General features: G+C 33.9%; 2 protein-coding genes across 2 annotated transcripts; both read right to left on the minus strand.

Moving 5' to 3' along the window:
• Positions 1 to 6,082: 6,082 nt before the first annotated feature.
• LOC139497856 (uncharacterized) lies at positions 6,083 to 9,598 on the minus strand. Its single transcript, XM_071286096.1, has one exon. The coding sequence runs from the start codon at positions 9,452 to 9,454 to the stop codon at positions 6,083 to 6,085; it is 3,372 nt and encodes a 1,123-aa protein (XP_071142197.1). The 5' UTR covers positions 9,455 to 9,598.
• Positions 9,599 to 16,458: 6,860 nt separating this feature from the next.
• LOC139497857 (J domain-containing protein DDB_G0295729-like) lies at positions 16,459 to 18,192 on the minus strand. The gene has a single exon (XM_071286097.1). It carries the CDS (start codon positions 18,190 to 18,192, stop codon positions 16,459 to 16,461), a length of 1,734 nt encoding a protein of 577 aa, XP_071142198.1.
• Positions 18,193 to 18,396: the final 204 nt, after the last annotated feature.

The following is an 18,396-nucleotide window of genomic DNA, read 5'->3' on the forward strand; positions in this document are numbered from 1 at the left end:
TGCATTTAGTGAATACTCAGAGTGAATAGAGAGATAACAAGAATCTCCTCCATTTAACATCTGCTTACCTTGCAATTTAAATAAGAAATGAGATGACTCAAATGATTCCGTTATTTCGCAAAGATTCGCATTATCAGTAAACACTTACATACTAGATAGAAACGTAAACACAAGTTTGCATGACGTTAACACGTTTCTGTACAAAACACTATTAAAGTTGATCTTTTGTTATTGGTTCAATAAACATATATTATTTTCAAGTCATTAAAGATTGCATATTTTGGCGTTAACATTGACTCACTGATAAGGTCTTTGCATCGGAACTAAACACATTTATTCTAAAAACAGTTGTTGGCATGACACGGGTTATGTTCTTCTCATATATGTTATGATGGTATGATACTAAACCCCTAACGGGAAGGATTGTGCCTGATGTTCATTTGATGAAATCATAATCTTTCAGTCAGTTTAATTGAAGTCTGGAGCTGACATGTCAGTTAACTGCTAGTAGTCTGTTGTTATTTATGTATTATTGTCATTTTGTTTATTTTCTTTGGTTACATCTTCTGACATCAGACTCGGACTTCTCTTGAACTGAATTTTAATGTGCGTATTGTTATGCGTTTACTTTTCTACATTGGTTAGAGGTATAGGGGGAGGGTTGAGATCTCACAAACATGTTTAACCCCGCCGCATTTTTGCGCCTGTCCCAAGTCAGGAGCCTCTGGCCTTTGTTAGTCTTGTATTATTTTAATTTTAGTTTCTTGTGTATAATTTGGAAATTAGTATGGCGTTCATTATCACTGGACTAGTATATATTTGTTTAGGGGCCAGCTGAAGGACGCCTCCGGGTGCGTGAATTTCTCGCTACATTGAAGACCTGTTGGTGACCCTCTGCTGTTGTTTTTTTTTATTTATCGGGTTGTTGTCTCTTTGACACATTCCCCATTTCCATTCTTAAATTTATATATTGCATTGCATTGATGGGGCTTGTATTACATACTTGGTACCCGTATGTAGAAATGAATTGTTGACGATCGGCAACGTTTATAAAGGAAACGAAAATAGAAATTCTTTTTAACTAAGAGGACTACTTTTAAAGGTAAATTTTGTTAGCTCAGTTGAATATATATTTGAAATATCAATATGATATGAAGTTGTTTCCATTTGAGCGATGTTTTTAGCTTTTGATTTTGGCTTTTGATAAAAGACTCTCCGATTTAAAATTTTCTTTGAGTTCGGCATTTTGGTTACTTTTGTTTTCATTTTTTAGACAGAAATATTAGTATATTAATTTTCTATAATTATGTTTTATATTAAATGACCTTTATGATAAGAAAATACTATTGTAGATTGTTGTGAACATAGGCGTATCAGGGATGCGTCTTATATTGCTACATGTGTTTTAAGTTTTAAGTTGTTTTTTTAATATATTGAGCGCCTGCTTTTTTAATCTTCCCCTTCGTATCCCCCTCTATGAAAGTCCGCGATCTGCTACTGTATGGGTATATATATCATATGTTACACCTATAAATGCCCTTTGAGTACCTTATTCTGGAATATGAGAAGACAACTATTTAAGTTAATATTTAACTAAGTGATTTAATTTATAGTAAACCAAATAGAAAAGCTGGACTTCATAATAAAACTTGTTAAGCCTCGTAAGATGTACATATAAATTTGTTTAAAATACACTTATAAACAAGTCTAACATGTTATTCAATCGTCTTTGTGTATCGCCCCATGAATTATTTGAAAAAAACTATCAGTGCGATTTCAATGAGTTGCTAACAAGGGTTAGTCGATTTACAGTCCGATATGCGGTTTAAATAGAACAAAAGAATTAGATCTCTTGTGTTTAGAATGTAGAAAAGTGCAATGAACTTTGTATACGGTTGTCAAGATGTCACAAAAGTTACTTTCCGTAAAGTCATTATAAATATTTGCATTCACGTTGTTTAATTTTCATATTGAGGCTTGTTTAGGGGGGTATCAATATCCCATATTCCATTAAGTTTTTATCCCAATATCCCGTATCCCTATACTGTTCTCCCCTAATATCCCAATTAATATTTTTTACAAATATCCCATATCCCTAAAACTATTTTGAAATATCCCAAAAAATTATTATAAATTCATTCCCAAGCCCATTTTTTCCCCTCATCATCACAACGTCAACAATTTTGACTGGGAAAACAAACTGTGTTAAAGAAATTTTACGGTGCATACCTCCAGTGTTAAATAAGAATATATGTGTCCAAAAGATGAAGTGTTTCATCTTAGAGCCTTGTATACCAATCTCTTTTTATGTGATCTTAAACGATAAATTTAGTGCAAGGGGTCTAATCATTTCAGACTTTTTTTTTTAATTGTTCAAACCGTGATGCATATGACGGTTTAATTTCATTTTGATAGCATTCTGCTTTCACGGCTCGGCATTGATAAGAAAATCCTACACGTTAACCTATGTTGGAAAGAACAGAAGGACTCAACCCTGTCTCTTGTCCGAGATTGCTCTGACATCCAACGGCTGTTTTGCCAGACAAGCTGAGACTGTGGGACGTCAGAGCACGTCCATATCAAAAAGTGGATATTTAGCATGCAAGTTCAATAACTCAAAATTTAACACAAGAAAGCTTTCTGCTAATGTACCCAGTGGCGGATCCAGGTGGGGGGGGGGGGGGGTCCGGGGGTTGGAACCCCCCTTTTTTTGGCCGATAAATGCATTTGAATGGGAGCATATAGTTGGAACCCCTCCTTTACTCTGGGTTGGGAACCTCCCCTTTTTAAAATGGCTGGATCCGCGCCTGGTACCTACATTACACTTAACTGTTGCAACAGGCAAAATTTGCACAGCCCTTGTTTTGCCAAGAAATAACACAACATTTGACTCTGTGATCTTGAACTTTATGAATTACATAGATCCCAATATTTTTGTTACTTTTTTTTACTTTTCTTCCTCACAACACCAGTAATAGAAAGAAAATATATTAATTTACATTGATTATTTAGTTATTATTCGTTATTAACATAGTTTATACGACGAAATATCTACTTTTTGATATGGGAGGTGCTCTGACATTCCTCGACCCCAGCTTGTCTGGCAAAACAGCCGTTGCACATCAAAGCAATCTGTGAAACGTGGAGACCTCTGAAGATCTTCGCCACGTAAAAAATAAGAGGTAAAACACTAGAAAATATCCTGTAATCATATAAAGCATCAAAACAAATAAAAACATTGACAACAATAAGGCTTAACTCATCAGATGGATACATCTAATAAAAATCTATGATTATTTCAAGAAAATTATAAATGCATATGAACTTATAATATAAAAAAAAGATGTGGTATGATTGCCAATGAGACAACTCTTCACAAGAGACCGTGTGACACAGAAAATAATAAATATAGGTCACCGTACGACTTTCAACAATGAGCAAAGCTCATACCGCATAGTTAGCTATAAAAGGTCCTGAAATGACACATGTAGAACAATCCAAACGAGAAAACTAACGTCCTAATTTATGTATAAAAAAATGAACAAAAAACAAATATGTAACACAGCAACAAACGACAACCACTGAATTAAAGACTCCTGACTTTGGACAGGCACATACATACAGAATGTGGCGAGGTTAAACATGTTAGCGGGATCCAAACCCTCCCCCTAACCTGGGACAGTGGTGTAACAGTACAACATAAGAACGAACTATACAAATCAGTTGAAAAAGGCTTAACTCATCAGATGGATACAAATAGAAATACATCTTACAAAAACAGAGAGTGGACGTGACCGAGTACTTGTACATCCCATCAACAAAAAGACACCAAGTACAGATCTGAGAGTACTCGCAGTTACTGACAGCTAGTTCAAAGCCAATTACAACTAATAAAAAGTAATGCATCTGAGACTAAATTATCAATCATTACACATCCAGCATCCAATGGCACGGTAAACAACATCTCCGTAAAAATGAGGATGTGCTATCCCGTTTGAAATAAGTTTTCTACAGGTAGAACCAAACTTCAAAACCAAATCTAGAATTTAGTAAAGATTTTAAATGATTTGTGGTAACGAAATCCCTGACTTGATAATTTACCAGTAATACATAGATTTTGTTCATTAAAATCCAAAACGTTGCAACAGACACGGGCATAGCGAAGGTGTTGTGATATACAAACACCGTAAGATAGTGCCAAAGGAACATCACCATCCAAAAAAGGAAAATTAACAATAAGGAACGAAGTATGATAAGCAAAACAAATACTTTTAAAATTATCAGTACATATGAGCATATAAATAGATCAATACTTTTCCCTTGGTTTTAAATGACAAAAACGACAATAAACTCAATTAAAATCAACAAAGCACTAAAATGACCTTTAATATTAAACTTTTTGGGGCAATTTAATCAAGCGAGATGTAAATATTTCTGTACTCAACTTTTAAATTCCACTTATTTTTTTTTCATGTTAAAAATTCAACATCCTTATAAATGCATCAATATCCCATATCCCATTTACTTTTAGGACAAATATCCCATATCCCTATAAAATTAAAATGGCAAATATCCCGTATCCCAATATACCCTATACAAGCCTCCATATTGTACAATTGTTGACAATGCAACTTGCAAACAATCGTTTTTAAAACGACCATAAGTCAAGTTGTTACCTCATTTAGGGGGTCTCCTTATAAACTGCTACTTTTTTTGCTCGACATAGAAAAAATCTGGGGAAAATTACAAAAATTGAGAAATGAATTGCCAATCGTTTAAGATCATTCTCAAGGTGGCACACATACATTTTACATTTGGACGCAATTTCAAAGTTTGATGTTATATGACGGGGTTAATTAATTTACGAATCAAACACGCCCGTCCTATACATGTAACATCACATGACTTTTAAGTGATTAAAACTAATTTTTTTAAATAATATTTGCATGTTTGACATGTTTTTTTTCTTTAACAATTACAATTACACCGACAGTCATAATTTCTGTATTATTTTAAAAAGTTTTGTTACACATTTTGTTACACCTTAGTTATACAGTAACCCGGATTGGTTGACCATTGTGAAGTTAAGTTTTTCGGGTAGCATATATTTATATCGTTGTATTCCTTTTGTTTGTGTTAACCAATTGTCGTTCGGAATTATTTTGTATACGTCATTTATTTATCTTGCAATTTCTTGTAATTTAGTTTGCGTCTTATTTCTTTGGTGTCATATTCACCGTACGGCCTTCAACAATGAGCAAAGCCCATATCACATAGTCAGCTATAAAAGGCCCAGATATAACAAAGTAAAACAATTCAAACGAGAAAACTAACGGCCTTATTTATATTAAAAAAAAATGAACGAAAAACAAATATGTAACACATAAACAAACAACAACCACTGAATTACACTCCTGACTTGGGACAGGCACATACATAAATAATGTGGCGGGGTTAAACATGTTAACGGGATCTATGTTTGTGTTCGATCATACAGTATAATAAGTCGGTAGTTGCCCGCAAATGGATTTTTTTTTATTCTTTGCGTCTTATTTGTTGATTGCAGTTTTTTTTTTTGTGTCATGTGGAGATATGATGTGATTTTGTTTTTCTTTTGATGCATTTGCATCTTAAATTTGAATTACACCGAGTTATTTCATGATTTCTTGTGTGCTATATTTTCGATACATTTTTAGTCTATCTTATAGCATGTTACAATTGTCCGGCGACATAATGTGATACTTTTTTTGTTCGCCAATATTATTCATACGATTTGAATTTACTATTTATATATTTTTCTTTTCTTATTAGTTTACCTACAGTCGAAAATTGCAAGACATTAAGAGTCTTTACTTATTTAACCGTTTTACATTAGACTCAATTGTATTATAGTTTATCACATCAAAGACTCGATTGTAGTATAGTACTTTACTTGAATAACCGTCCCACTGTTAGTTGTATGTTAGTTCTTCCCAACTCAGAAACAGATTCAAGAATATCAAAGTTCCCGTATATTAATTTTTACCGTATACGGTGGCTCACTCTATTTTTCTCATACTTGCTCACTATAACAAGTCAAGTACTATAGTAGTACACCGGTGTCTTCATATTTAAAAGATAAATGTTTTTCATGTAAGTCCCCCTCTGAAATAGAATCAAATAATGATTTAGGGGTAGAATAAGGCTGAAATGCAGCACGATGTTTACTAAAATAAACAGAACATATCAACCTGTAAAATGAATAAAGGCCATTATTACCCTGAACATCTGAAAAGCTTCCATTTCCCACAATGAAAGAGGCATGCTTTCTAAATACATCAAAAAATGTCTTTTTACCACAACCTCTGAAATATGACACAAAATCACATCCACTATAGATAAAAAGTAACTGCATACATATCAAAACACTGTCAATTCCCTGTAAAAGCGAATCATTTAAAGTAATACACTTTACCAGTTTGTCCATGGAAAGAAATGAATTGTTGTATGGTGAATCTCTCAACTGCACATATACAGTTTTATTCAAAGCAGGTACAAGTGGCAAACCTATAAAAAATACATCAGTATCAGGGCTGTAGATTATGACTTGATCTGCTGTTGTTACTGATGCATGTAACCATACTCTAGTGTCTGCCTCTTCATGATTGCCAGATGCCAAGTCATAATCTACCACCTGACCCTTTAATATGGAAATTGCTCTGTCTTTTCTGTCATCGTCGAATCCTCCAGCTGTAACAAAACAACATTGGTTAGTAGAGAAATAAGTCAATGAAAGAGATAAAAAATATTCAGACAAAAAGTTAACCAAAAGTCGCTTTTGATGCCGAACTGCAATAAAATTTCTCCAGTTTGATAGCAATGGGGTGTCAGAGGAAATACATGTACGTACCACTGGTTCCTGTACAACTGTATTCCTTCGTGTTCTTTCAATGTCTTTTGGGCTCACACCATTCCTATTTGGATCATCAAACAGTAAATGAACCTCATTTGCTGTATATTGATTATAATACTTTATAATCCATCTATTAAAAAGAAAATCACCATAATCACCAAAGGTCTGGTGTGAGGCAAGTGGACTGGTATTAATAATAAACATACCATCAATAATGACAGTAGTTTTACTTGATACTGGAGCCTTAGGAACCTGTAATAAAAAAGCATCAGAATAAATATTTTTAAAGACATTAGCTGCAGTGGCTTTTTGACCCTTTTCTGGAATTCCTTCTGCATCGCACAAAGCACGAGGTAACTGTAAAAACTGGTCTAAATCTTTGACTGCATTACCACTATGCTTTGAAAAAGCAATTTTTTTTCTTAAACAAGAAATCACTGTATTTTGATCTTTAATTTCTTTCTTTTGCTTGTGAATAGTTATTTTAATAGGGGCAAAAGTTTTTAAATTTCTTCTTTTTCTTGAGGGAGGCTTTCCTGCTGTTTCATAAGTCCTAAATAAAAAGCATTTCAAATAGTTAGCCATGTCTTCCTCGCCATACTTTCTGTAATTTATCAAACTGTCAGTTTGTTCATGATCAGTTTCAGTTCTAGTAAAAATATGGTGTAAATGTTCATTACAGTTTATGTCAAACAGAGATGATGTTTCTAAATTGCACATGTATTCACAAACTGTTTTTTCTGCATTTTTAACATAAGACATTGTACCTTCTCTCTGATATAAACCTTCTTCTCTTTCAAGTTGTAATTCTGATTTAAGGTTGTGCAATGTCTTTGCTCGGTAAGGTAAATAAAAAGTGAGGTTAGCTAATGAAGACTGGCTGAAAGAGTTAAGAGCATTTTTTGACTTTAAATTAATCTCCATTTCATGTGCTTCATCTAATGCTACAGAATACAAATGTTTACCTGAAATTGAAACTGAGAAGCAGCCAGCTGTAAAATGTTGAATAACAGGTTCTGGAAAGGTGTGGAGATCAGCAAGATGGTATGGTATTAGTCTCTGATAATTTTGCCTATCAAAAGCATGAAATAGACAAGTATTTTTTTTCAGCGAAACATTGCGCAAGTGCCAGTTTCTACTACGTATGGAGAAGAACAAACCAAGATAAGCCATAAAATCTAAATGTACAAAATTGTCCCAAAAGGCAAAAGTTTGGTTGACTGAGGAGTTCTCATGACGCCAAGTTTTATAGTCTTCTAATAATTCATCTGTAAATAAAGCAAAAATCTCCTTTTTTTTCTCACATACCTTCTCCCAGACATCAGGTTTACAAACCTCATCTTCTTCTTCATCTAATGACATATCTGAAATAATATTTAGTATTAAATCTGAAATTTGAATATCATAAGGTGATTCACATGATTTGTATTCAAAAAAGGATTTCACTTGATGTCTCATAACTGCTTCCCAAGCTTGTATAAAAAACCTACGAGTTACAGCAAACTTGCTACACTCAGTTAAAACTTTTAATGTAGCTCCATGATGATGTTTAGTAGCAAGTTGCTTTAATCCTGCATCAAAATAAATCTTTACAAATATGGGAAGGACATTTTTTAAAATATGCCAATCCCCAGGGTAGGCAAGTACCCAATCCATTTGTTCCCCATATTCAGATTTCAGTTTGATCAAATGATCGTAACTCTTTCCATCACCTACAACAATAACATAATTTGTTAACTGACCAACTTGAAATTTATCATATAAAATATTCAAAACCTTTAATACTGTATCTTTGCTATCTGCTGTTTCGTCCAATATGGCCACTGATGAAAAATCTGATTTTTCAGTGGATTCAACAGGAATAGAAAAAAAGGTTTTAATACCTGGTAAAACAATATTTTCTTTCTTAAAAAAGTTTTTAGAAAATCCATATTTAGTAATACTTCTATAAAATTCATCCCATGCTGAAATCTCTGCAGCTGTTTCTTCTAAATCTGATGGTGACATGTCAGAAAACTTGTTTTGCTTTTTAACAGGTGGTAGTCCAAATTTGTCTCCTGGATTGACAAGTTTCTGAATAATTCCTTTTTCCAGTTTACGGTCTCTGGAATTGGGAACTTCAGATATGTCATGTTCGATGTTGGTCTGATTAACATGATTAAGATTAGAAATCAGATTAGAGTCATCAAACATATTAATTTTTTGACTGGGCTTTGGAACCACAGTCTGTATTGTGGTTCCATGAAAGCCACTTCTATCTTTTCCAGCACATACTACAGAGTAAGCCTGGTTTTTATCAAGATTGTCAAATGAGGCTACAATAAAACTATCTGATAAAATATACCTCTGTTTTTGTTCCAACTCTCTACACCTGTTAGTGATGTACCTTCTAAGAGAGTCCTTAGAGATACCAGCCCCTAATCTAGCATTAATAGAAAGAAATGTACTTGATGAATTAGAAAATTTGTCAGCTATGTCTGTACATAACAAATGCAAAGGTTGCACACACTGAGAATTCTGTAAATGAAAAATACAACTCAAAATGTACAAACGTGGCATCATTCTGAAAATATTAAAAAGAGGTTCAGAATAATGCGAACTCCAAGTAAACTGTGACTTCTTCAGTACTTTCTCTTCATTATCTGTAGAACAAATTCGAAAAATAAAATTCCATAATATAGGGGGGATTTTCAAAATTTCATCTTTACAATTAAAATTGTCTATGTCAGGAAGTCCAGTCCGTCCATCTTGATTTTATCTGAAACATATATTTTGACATAATTTTTTAAGATTTTTACAGCATCTTCTAGACTTTGCTCTTGTTTGTTTTTTCTTTTTTCCTCTGATACAGTAGAAGCCAATTTTTCTGCTTGGATAATGCTTTCTTTATTTAATCTTTTATTCTCTTCAATGCATTTACTATTTTCAACAACAAGTGTATGTAAACAAGCAAATATATCAGTACCATTCCTATATATCATCCTCCCTAAATTTTTCTTGTTTGGCACATAATATGCTAGGGCTCTGCCAAGGCACGACTTTAACATGGTAAATAACCACTGTGGACGATGAAAACCTTCTGCTCAACACATAAGCCTAATTTGTTTGCATTTTTGTGTAAAATACATTTGTACTGCTCAAATAAATTTGGTAAAAGCAAGGCTTTTTCTTCTACAAAAGAATTTATTACAGATTCTAGGACAGACCTGAAAGAAAATATATCTATATTTTCTGATGTAACCTTTTCAGTGTCTATAATGGTAAAATTTTCCAAACAATTGAATAAGTATTCAGTGGTTTTGGACAACTGGTCCTCTGCAGCATCTGATCTAGAAAATGAATTAAAATTATTGTAACAATATGGACAACAAATTAAATTTTCCACATGCATATCAAAGTTAAAGTAACGAGTAAATAGCTCCCGTTTATCCTCACTGACAGTTTTAAATGAACCAGTATTTTTTCCAGAAAATTTATCACAGACTATACATTGTACAACAGTTAAGTTAATACATTTGTTTAATTTATTATAATGGGAATGACAAAGATGAGAAAAAAAGGTATCACTGGTACTGTATTCTGGAAACTGTGTATGGATAGAAACTGAAAAAGCTTTATCAAAAACTGGAACATTGATTTCAGTGTAATGATGAATATCTGAACTAGTACACTCTTCAGCATCTGCAAAATTGGACAAAAAACATTTATCAGTCTCAGTACATATTTTTTTAAATGGGGAAACCTCTGGTTCAGTGACAGTGTGGGAATCATTCTGTTGTCTGGAAAAAGCTTTTTTTAACTTGCCCTCACATTTTCTGCATATGCAGTCTAAATCAGAAAGTTTATAACTTAAAGAAACAAAATTGGTAAAATCTGGCAAGTCACTCGCTTTCTGAATTAAATGAATATATCTATTTGATACATGATCATTGTTACAATAGGCACATGGTCCTGGTCTTCTCTCTGGGTGCAATTTACTACAACTGCTACGACCAGACATGGTTATGGGTAAATGAAGAAAGTCATCAAAACATATATGCAACCAAAAAAAACAGATGAACAAATAAAAAGTATTCCTAAATGTAAATAGGATCATTAGTCAGCAGAACCTGTGCTACTCTAATATAGAAAGTCAAAAATACATCAGATAATCTGTACATCGTGCTTTCATGTGTAAGAAAGGAACAAATCACTTAATTGAAAAAATATTAGTGAGGAGCTGGTCTGAAATACTGAAAATTCACATTAACTTTTTATCAAGTTCGTCCCCTCTTCTTCTTCTTCTCTAAGTAAATTCCTCCGCAACGGAGCACCCGTGTCACACGGTAACAGAAAAAAAACCCTTATTTTTATTTATTACTGTTTAAAAATATGGAGCAAACCAGATTAGAATATATACAATCCTTAAAAGATTATCGTTGTCCTAAAACCGTTTTTTAATGTAAAAACTAACATAAAAATATTTACACCTACTATTTTATGTACATTAAGCATATAATAATGTTAGTCAAAATATCTTAAAACGTACAGATTAAAAAGGAGTGAAATAGATTTACTGGTAAAAGGTAAAAGGACATAGTTTATTCATTTATTTCTTGACAGAAAAATAAAAGGATTATAAAAATATAGATTGCTATTTAATGGTCTGGGATTTATCATTACTATGTACACCACTAAAATTAAAATTAACTGTTATGTTACTGTACAGAACATGCAGAATTTATATCAGTTTATTTCTATTTAACCAGTTGTTCTACAGTTAAAATAGAGGTTGATAATATAGAATCATAATACTTTTATAAAATCTAAAATATTTGATCTGAGATATTACCAATTTAGGCCTTTTAAAAAAACTAAAATATTGTATATTCCTTTTTGTGTTACATTGCCCAATTAAGTTTACTCTTAAGCTTCCTTTTAATATATATGTCTGATAATTAACTAACTTAATTTTTATTTTTGGGGGTAAAAATTAATTAATTAATAGTTATCTAGACATTGCACCCGGGGTCTTTTGCCTCAGACTGCTTTGATACTGCCATCCTTTTGTGTAATAATGTTCTGCCACCATGGAGGTCATAGCACAGTTTTCTGCTTATTCTTTCTATCTCTGTTGTAATTTCTTCGCTGAGAATTTGAATATTTTCCCGTACTTTGGTTGAGTCAATAATTATTTGCATTAATAGTTCTTTGTTTCCATTGAAGTGCTCTTGCCAATTATTTTGGCCTATATTGCATATTATAGCTTGTTTCAGTGCAGGAAACACTTTTTGACGTTGTTCATTTAATGCTGGGCATCTTAGTAAGAAATGCTTTAAGTCTTCCTGTTTTATTTGACAAAGCAGGCATTTTTGATCATCACTATTTCCATTAAACCTTTGAATATGTTCTTGTAATAGGTATGTTCCTGTCAGTAACCTAGCTTTAATATTTGCTTTTTTGACCTCGTATGTTACTGGAGGTAATGTACTCCATACGGGATGGACTCCATGTATCTTAAGCCTTTGGATGTTACAATGTTTCAGTGTAGATTTTTCTTCCATTTCTTTTTGTAAGAGATTTGTCCATTTCTCAGCAATGCTCCTGTTAGTATCTTTTTTCCACTGAATTTTTGAGGGCAGATGTTCTTTGAATTCTGCTATTGATGGTAGATTGTAGAAATTCAGGATTTCTTGTGCTCTTGAAAAGAAGCTGTCAGCATTCCCTGCATTTATGGTCATCTGTCGTTCCATTACATTTTTTAGTTTTGTATTTTCTGAAGCTAGTATGGAATACAAAAGACTCAGCTGTCTTTTGTGTAATTCTGCCTCAATTGGAAGGGCTCCAATTAGCATGTAAACTGCTGCACTAGATGTCCTAATTGGTAATGATTGGAAGCATCTGAGAGTTTTGAGGTGGAATTGCTTCAGCTCTGACATTTGGGTGACATTTAGTGACAATACTTCTAATCCATATAGTAGTCTTGGGAGTACATAGGCTTGATATATCTTGTATGCTGTAATAGGGTTTAGTCCTTCTTGTCCATTTAGTCCAACAGGAATTAGAGTATATAGTGTCCGTCTGGCTACACTGATATGTTCTTGAATATTTAGTTTTGTTTCGTTCTTACTTGCTCTGATGATGCCAAGATGGGTTGTCTGTTGGTCTTCTTTTATTGGTTTTTCTCCCAGAGTTATAGGATGTTGTTGTTTGGTTGTTTTTATCCTCTCTGTTTTGATAAGTGTACTCTTTTCTGGATGAATATTGTAGCGATGCTGACAGGAAAATTTGTAGGCAATATTTAGCATTGCCTGAATTTCTGTTTCATCTGTCGTCATTAAAACAATGTCATCCGCACATAATGGACTTCCACAGTAATCAAGACCTATATTTAATCCTAAACCTCTTCTTTCTAGCTCCTCAGGTAGTTCATTTATATATAACTTATATAAATGGGTTGATAAAACGCCCCCTTGTCTTACTCCTTGCTTTATTGAGAACCGTTTGCTTAGATGGCTGTTCCACTTAATTTTTGATGACATATTGGTATATAAATCTTGAACCACTCTCCAGATGTCTGGTGGTAGTTCATAGAACAGTTTTTCCATGAGAATCATGTGGTGGACCACATCAAATGCTTTCTGACTGTCAAGTGTAGCTAAGAACAGGTTCAGGTTTTGTTGCTTTGCATGGACTATGCCCTCTGAAACTATTAATGCTGCCATAATTGGAGATAGTCCTTGAGTGAATCCGAATTGTAGCTCGGATTGGTTACTGTTAAGATCTATCATTTTGTCAAGTAAGGCATATTCAAATACTTTCCCTAGGGCTGATGTAACAGTTATTCCCCTATAATTTGTTGGTAGGGTGGAGTCCTTTCCTTTTTTGTGTACCGGTGTCAAAATTCCTGTTTTGAACACTTTAGGTATTTCTCCAGTAAGCATTATGTTGTTAAATAGAGACACTATATTTTGGCTTATGCTTTTACCTGCATAGATGAAATGTTCTGCTGTGAGTGAGTATTCATCTGCTGTTTTTCCTGGGTTGAGCTTGCCTACAGCTTTTATTATTTCCTCCTCACTAAATGTTGTAATGTTACAGGTATCTATTTGATGTTTCATAATGTTGTTCATTAGCTCCAGCCTGTGCTTGCTATCCTCTAGGTATTCTTCGTCATAGTGCTCCTCATTTGATGGAACTGCTAGCTTTTCATAGTAGTCTGCAAATATACGTGACTGTTCTTCTGGATTCATGATTTCTTCTTCCTGCTCATTCTTAATTACTTTGGAGTTTGCATCTTTGGATTCATGCTTGTTTCTCCTGATCAGTCTATGAAAGGCTTTTGAATCAGGTTTATTCATAAGCTTGTTATAAAAGTTTTGTTTGTCATTATGATCTTCTTTTCTTATTTGTTTCCTTAGCTCTCTTTTATGTTTTTTCATTTCTTGATATTCTGTATTTCCTTCATTCTTTGGTCGATCTTTTTGCTTCCATGCATAGAATGCTTTTTTGTTCTTTTCTATACATTCCTTTACTTTTGGTGAGGCTTTCCACTTTGGTCCTTTCAGGGCAACTATTTTCTTGACAACACTCATTTCAGTAGCTTCCTGTAAAATGTCTATGATATTAAGTGCTTGTTGTTCTACATCAGTTTCGTTTTGCATTTCATTCTTCTTCCTTACTTGATTTACTTTCTGTTGGTAGTTTTCGATGTTTGTTTCCTCCCATTTCAGAATAGTTTTCTTTTTGCTTGTTGTGCTGTTAATCTTAGTTTTTCCCTTAACAATCAGGTTGGTTTTTGCCTTTACTGGTACATGTGCTGAACTGTTAAGTGGATTTTGGTCCATAATTGTTGAATCCAAAAGATTATTGCCTCTGATGTTTTCTAGGATGTAATCTATCTGCGAGGTTGAATTTCCATTATGGTGATAAAACGTAGGTTTGTGAGCATTTCTAACTGTATGCTTTAGCTGATGCTGACTGCAAAAGTTCTTTAGTAGTTTGTCATGGTTATTATTTCTACTTGGCATGAGTGTTCCATTCAAGTCCCCCACTATGATCACATTGTGTGTTTGCTCATATTTATCAATCATTGATGTAATTTTATCAAGATGTTCTCTGTACTCTTTGTCTGATCCCGTTGCCATTGTTGGCATATAGTTGTTAACTAGTATGATTTTAACTGGTTCAGATTGAATTTCAGTGACTATTATTCTTTCTTCTTTTTCTAGCTTCCTGACCTTATGTGAAATTGATTGAGGCCATATGGTTATTACTCCCCCTTTCCCCCTTCTTCTTTGTATTTCCAGATCAATTAGATTATCATCAAAGCTCGAGATATGATAGTCGCAGTCTGGCAGAATTTCTTTTAGTGCTACAGATTCATACCCGTGTAACCAATGTTCTTGTAGGCATAGGATTGAGTTTGTTTTTAAAAGTTCTTTCATATATACCTTGTTGCCTTTGATTCCCTCAATGTTCATTGAGACAATATCTAGCATTGTCTCAGTAGTATTTCGGTCTCCTGTCCAAGTTCTTGGATGTCTGGTGGTTCCTTTGGTTGGCCTATTTTCCCTAAAAAATGCTGTTGTTTTTGCTTTTCTTCTTCTGTTGAATGTTGAGGAAGGTTCATTGAAGGATGGTCAACATGTTGATTATTAGGAACTGTTATTTCATTGTCAGGAGTTATTGTTGGTGTTTCTTTCAGGTTTTGTTCTTCATTTAGCAGAGATTCTGAATTTGTAAGTTGATCCATTGCTTGGGCCAGTTTAATTTCTATTTCGGCATGTCTTAGCGGCTTGAGCTAATTTCGGAGTTGGACTTCTCTTTTCTTTGCCCATTATCACTGTGTCTTCCCATTGCTGTTCTATTATGGTAGTAGTGATGACTATTTTGGTGATAGGGTGGTGGTGGAGCTCTCTGCATTTCTTGTCTTAGTAGCTCATTTTGGTACACTGGGTTGTAGTGTTTTGGATCAGTTTGACCGACTTCGTCACGTCTTAAATGAGATTGGAGCTGACTGTTTAAGTAAGATTGATTTTGTCCATTAGTATAAGGATCATTTTGATGTCGACTTTTTCCAGAGTTGTACCCTATTGCGACATTTTGGTGATGTTGTTGTTCAGAGTTATATCCTCTTGGATCATTTTGGAGATGCCGATTGTGTTCGTAGTTATACCCTCTTTGGTCTTTTTGTTGTTGTTGTAGATGTGGTTCAGAGTTAAATCTTTTTGGATGATTTTGGTGAGTTTGGCTTTGCCCTGAAATAAATGTATACCCTCTTGGATCATTTTGACGTTGTTTTTGATTTTGTCCAGAGTTATACCCTCTTGGCTCTGTATGATGTTGGATTTGTCCAGAGTTATACCCTCTTGGATCCATTTGATGTTGACTTTGTCTATAAATATACCTTCTTTGGTCATTTTGATGTAGGATTCGTCCATTGATATCCCCTCTTGGATCAGTTTGGTGTTGGATTTGTCCAGAGTTATACTCTCCAGTGTTATATCTTTGGTCATTTTGATGAAACAATTGCTCAGAGATATACCCTCTTGGATCAGTTTGATGTTGGGTGTGTCCATAGTTATTCACTCTGGGATCAGTTTGATGTTGATTTGTATCATCATTTGGGTTGTGATGGATGTGTTAAGACACATGAATTGGACCATCTGACTTTCTAGCTGCTTAAGCCTCATTTCCATCATTTGACCCTGCATTTCTTGTCTTATCTGTTTTTCAAGCTCATCTCTCATTTGATCTATATTGCTTCTATTTGGATTACCTTGTTCTATATTCGGTTGCCTATTCATGTTATTGATGTTATCTGTTGGCTGTCCATTATTTTGCATGATCTCCATGTTTTTCTTTAGTAAATCTATTGTTTTGTCTTGATTCTTGATACGCTGTTCTAATGAGCTTATGTAGGCTATCTGTTCTAGTTCAAATTTTCGGTTTTGTTGGTTTTTCATGTTGTTTCTTTTAACCGGTTGTTTCTGGGTCTGTTTATCTATATTTCTATTATTCTCATATGTATTTACACTAGCACTTTCTAATGGCTGTTTTACTGAGGTTTGCTCCTCTAATTGGTGCCGAGATGGTCTATTCATAATATCTGATTCTCCCTCAGGATCGTTACTATCCATTTGAGTATGTTTCTGTTCAGGGCTTGCTGTTCTCTGTTTTGTTTCTCTAATGATATTATCTTCTTCTTTGTACAAGGCACTCTGAGTTCCCTCCTCATTGTCTAGTTCTACAATTGGTAAATCCAGGTTGGATGTTTGTTGAGCTTCATTGTTTTCACTCTTATCTTCTATGACTATAGCATTTGTTGGTTGCTGTTGTACCTTTATAAATTTGGATTCTTGTTGATTAGAAGCTTGATGTTGATTGGGGTCTCTGTCAGATTTTGTGATTGTGCTCCTAAAGAGAGCTTCGTCATTACATAGATCACATATATATGGTATGTCTGGATCAATCTTACGTATCTCCATTTCTGTAAGCTTTAGACAGGTGTAGTGGAACCATTCATTACATTCGTCACAGGCTATTGTGTTATTTTCTGATTCTTCTCTGCAGATTGGGCATTTGTAACTATTCTCATTCTCATTGTGTTGTTGTTGGTCTTCATCTTTGTCACATTCATTATCTTGTGGTTTATGGTTCTTGTCAATTTCTTTATTGCTTGGTGCTGCTTTGTCTTTATGGTTTATATTCTCTATTTCTTCATTTTGGACATTACAAGCCGCTGTTATAGTTAGTTTCATAGTTTCAGCCATACTTCTATTCAGCTCATCTAATGCAGGTTGTGTTTGCTGAATGGACTCTTGTATTGGCTCTAGTATGTTTTCTGTAAATATATTGATTTCAGAGCCATTAACTAAGATGGAATTATTCGTCCTGTACGAGTTTATAGTGCATTTTGATTGCTTTCCATAGGTTCCATCAGGCTTTTTTTTGTATATCTTATAGATGTCTTCAACTTGCAGTCCCTTTTCTTCATGACTTTGGTGTCGTGTTACATGGTATGCTTTATTAAAGGGGGTCGTAAATAGGTAGGTCTTGAGCTTGGTTCTGAATACCTCATATGCTGCTGTGCTGAGTTCTATATACAGATTTCCAGCTTTAAGATTGACTTCTATGTGTTTTGACTTACATTTGTCTATCTTCTTGGAGAGAGCATTTTGCCTATTAAGTTTATACCCTTTATTTTTTCCTTCTATTTCATGTTTATCTGGCGATGGGTGTCTCAATAAAGTTTTAGATCTTTCACTTCTACGTAATGTTTTTGATACTTGTTTTTCATCTTGTTCTGCCATGGCCATTTTGTTCTCTAAACTTAAGCTTTTTAAATCTAGGTTTTATAATAGAATGCGACTACCAATGAGCTATATCCTTGCTATATTAGCACAATGGTTAGTTTTGGTTAGTCTTGATTGTAGATGAATGTTCTAAGTTCACTATGGTATTACAAAGGCAAGTAATAATCTTGCTTTTTAGATATTGGTGTACTTGATATAGGAAATTGT

This window comes from Mytilus edulis, chromosome 12 (genome assembly GCF_963676685.1).
Source record: "Mytilus edulis chromosome 12, xbMytEdul2.2, whole genome shotgun sequence".
In the NCBI taxonomy this organism is placed as follows: Eukaryota; Metazoa; Mollusca; class Bivalvia; order Mytilida; family Mytilidae; genus Mytilus; species Mytilus edulis.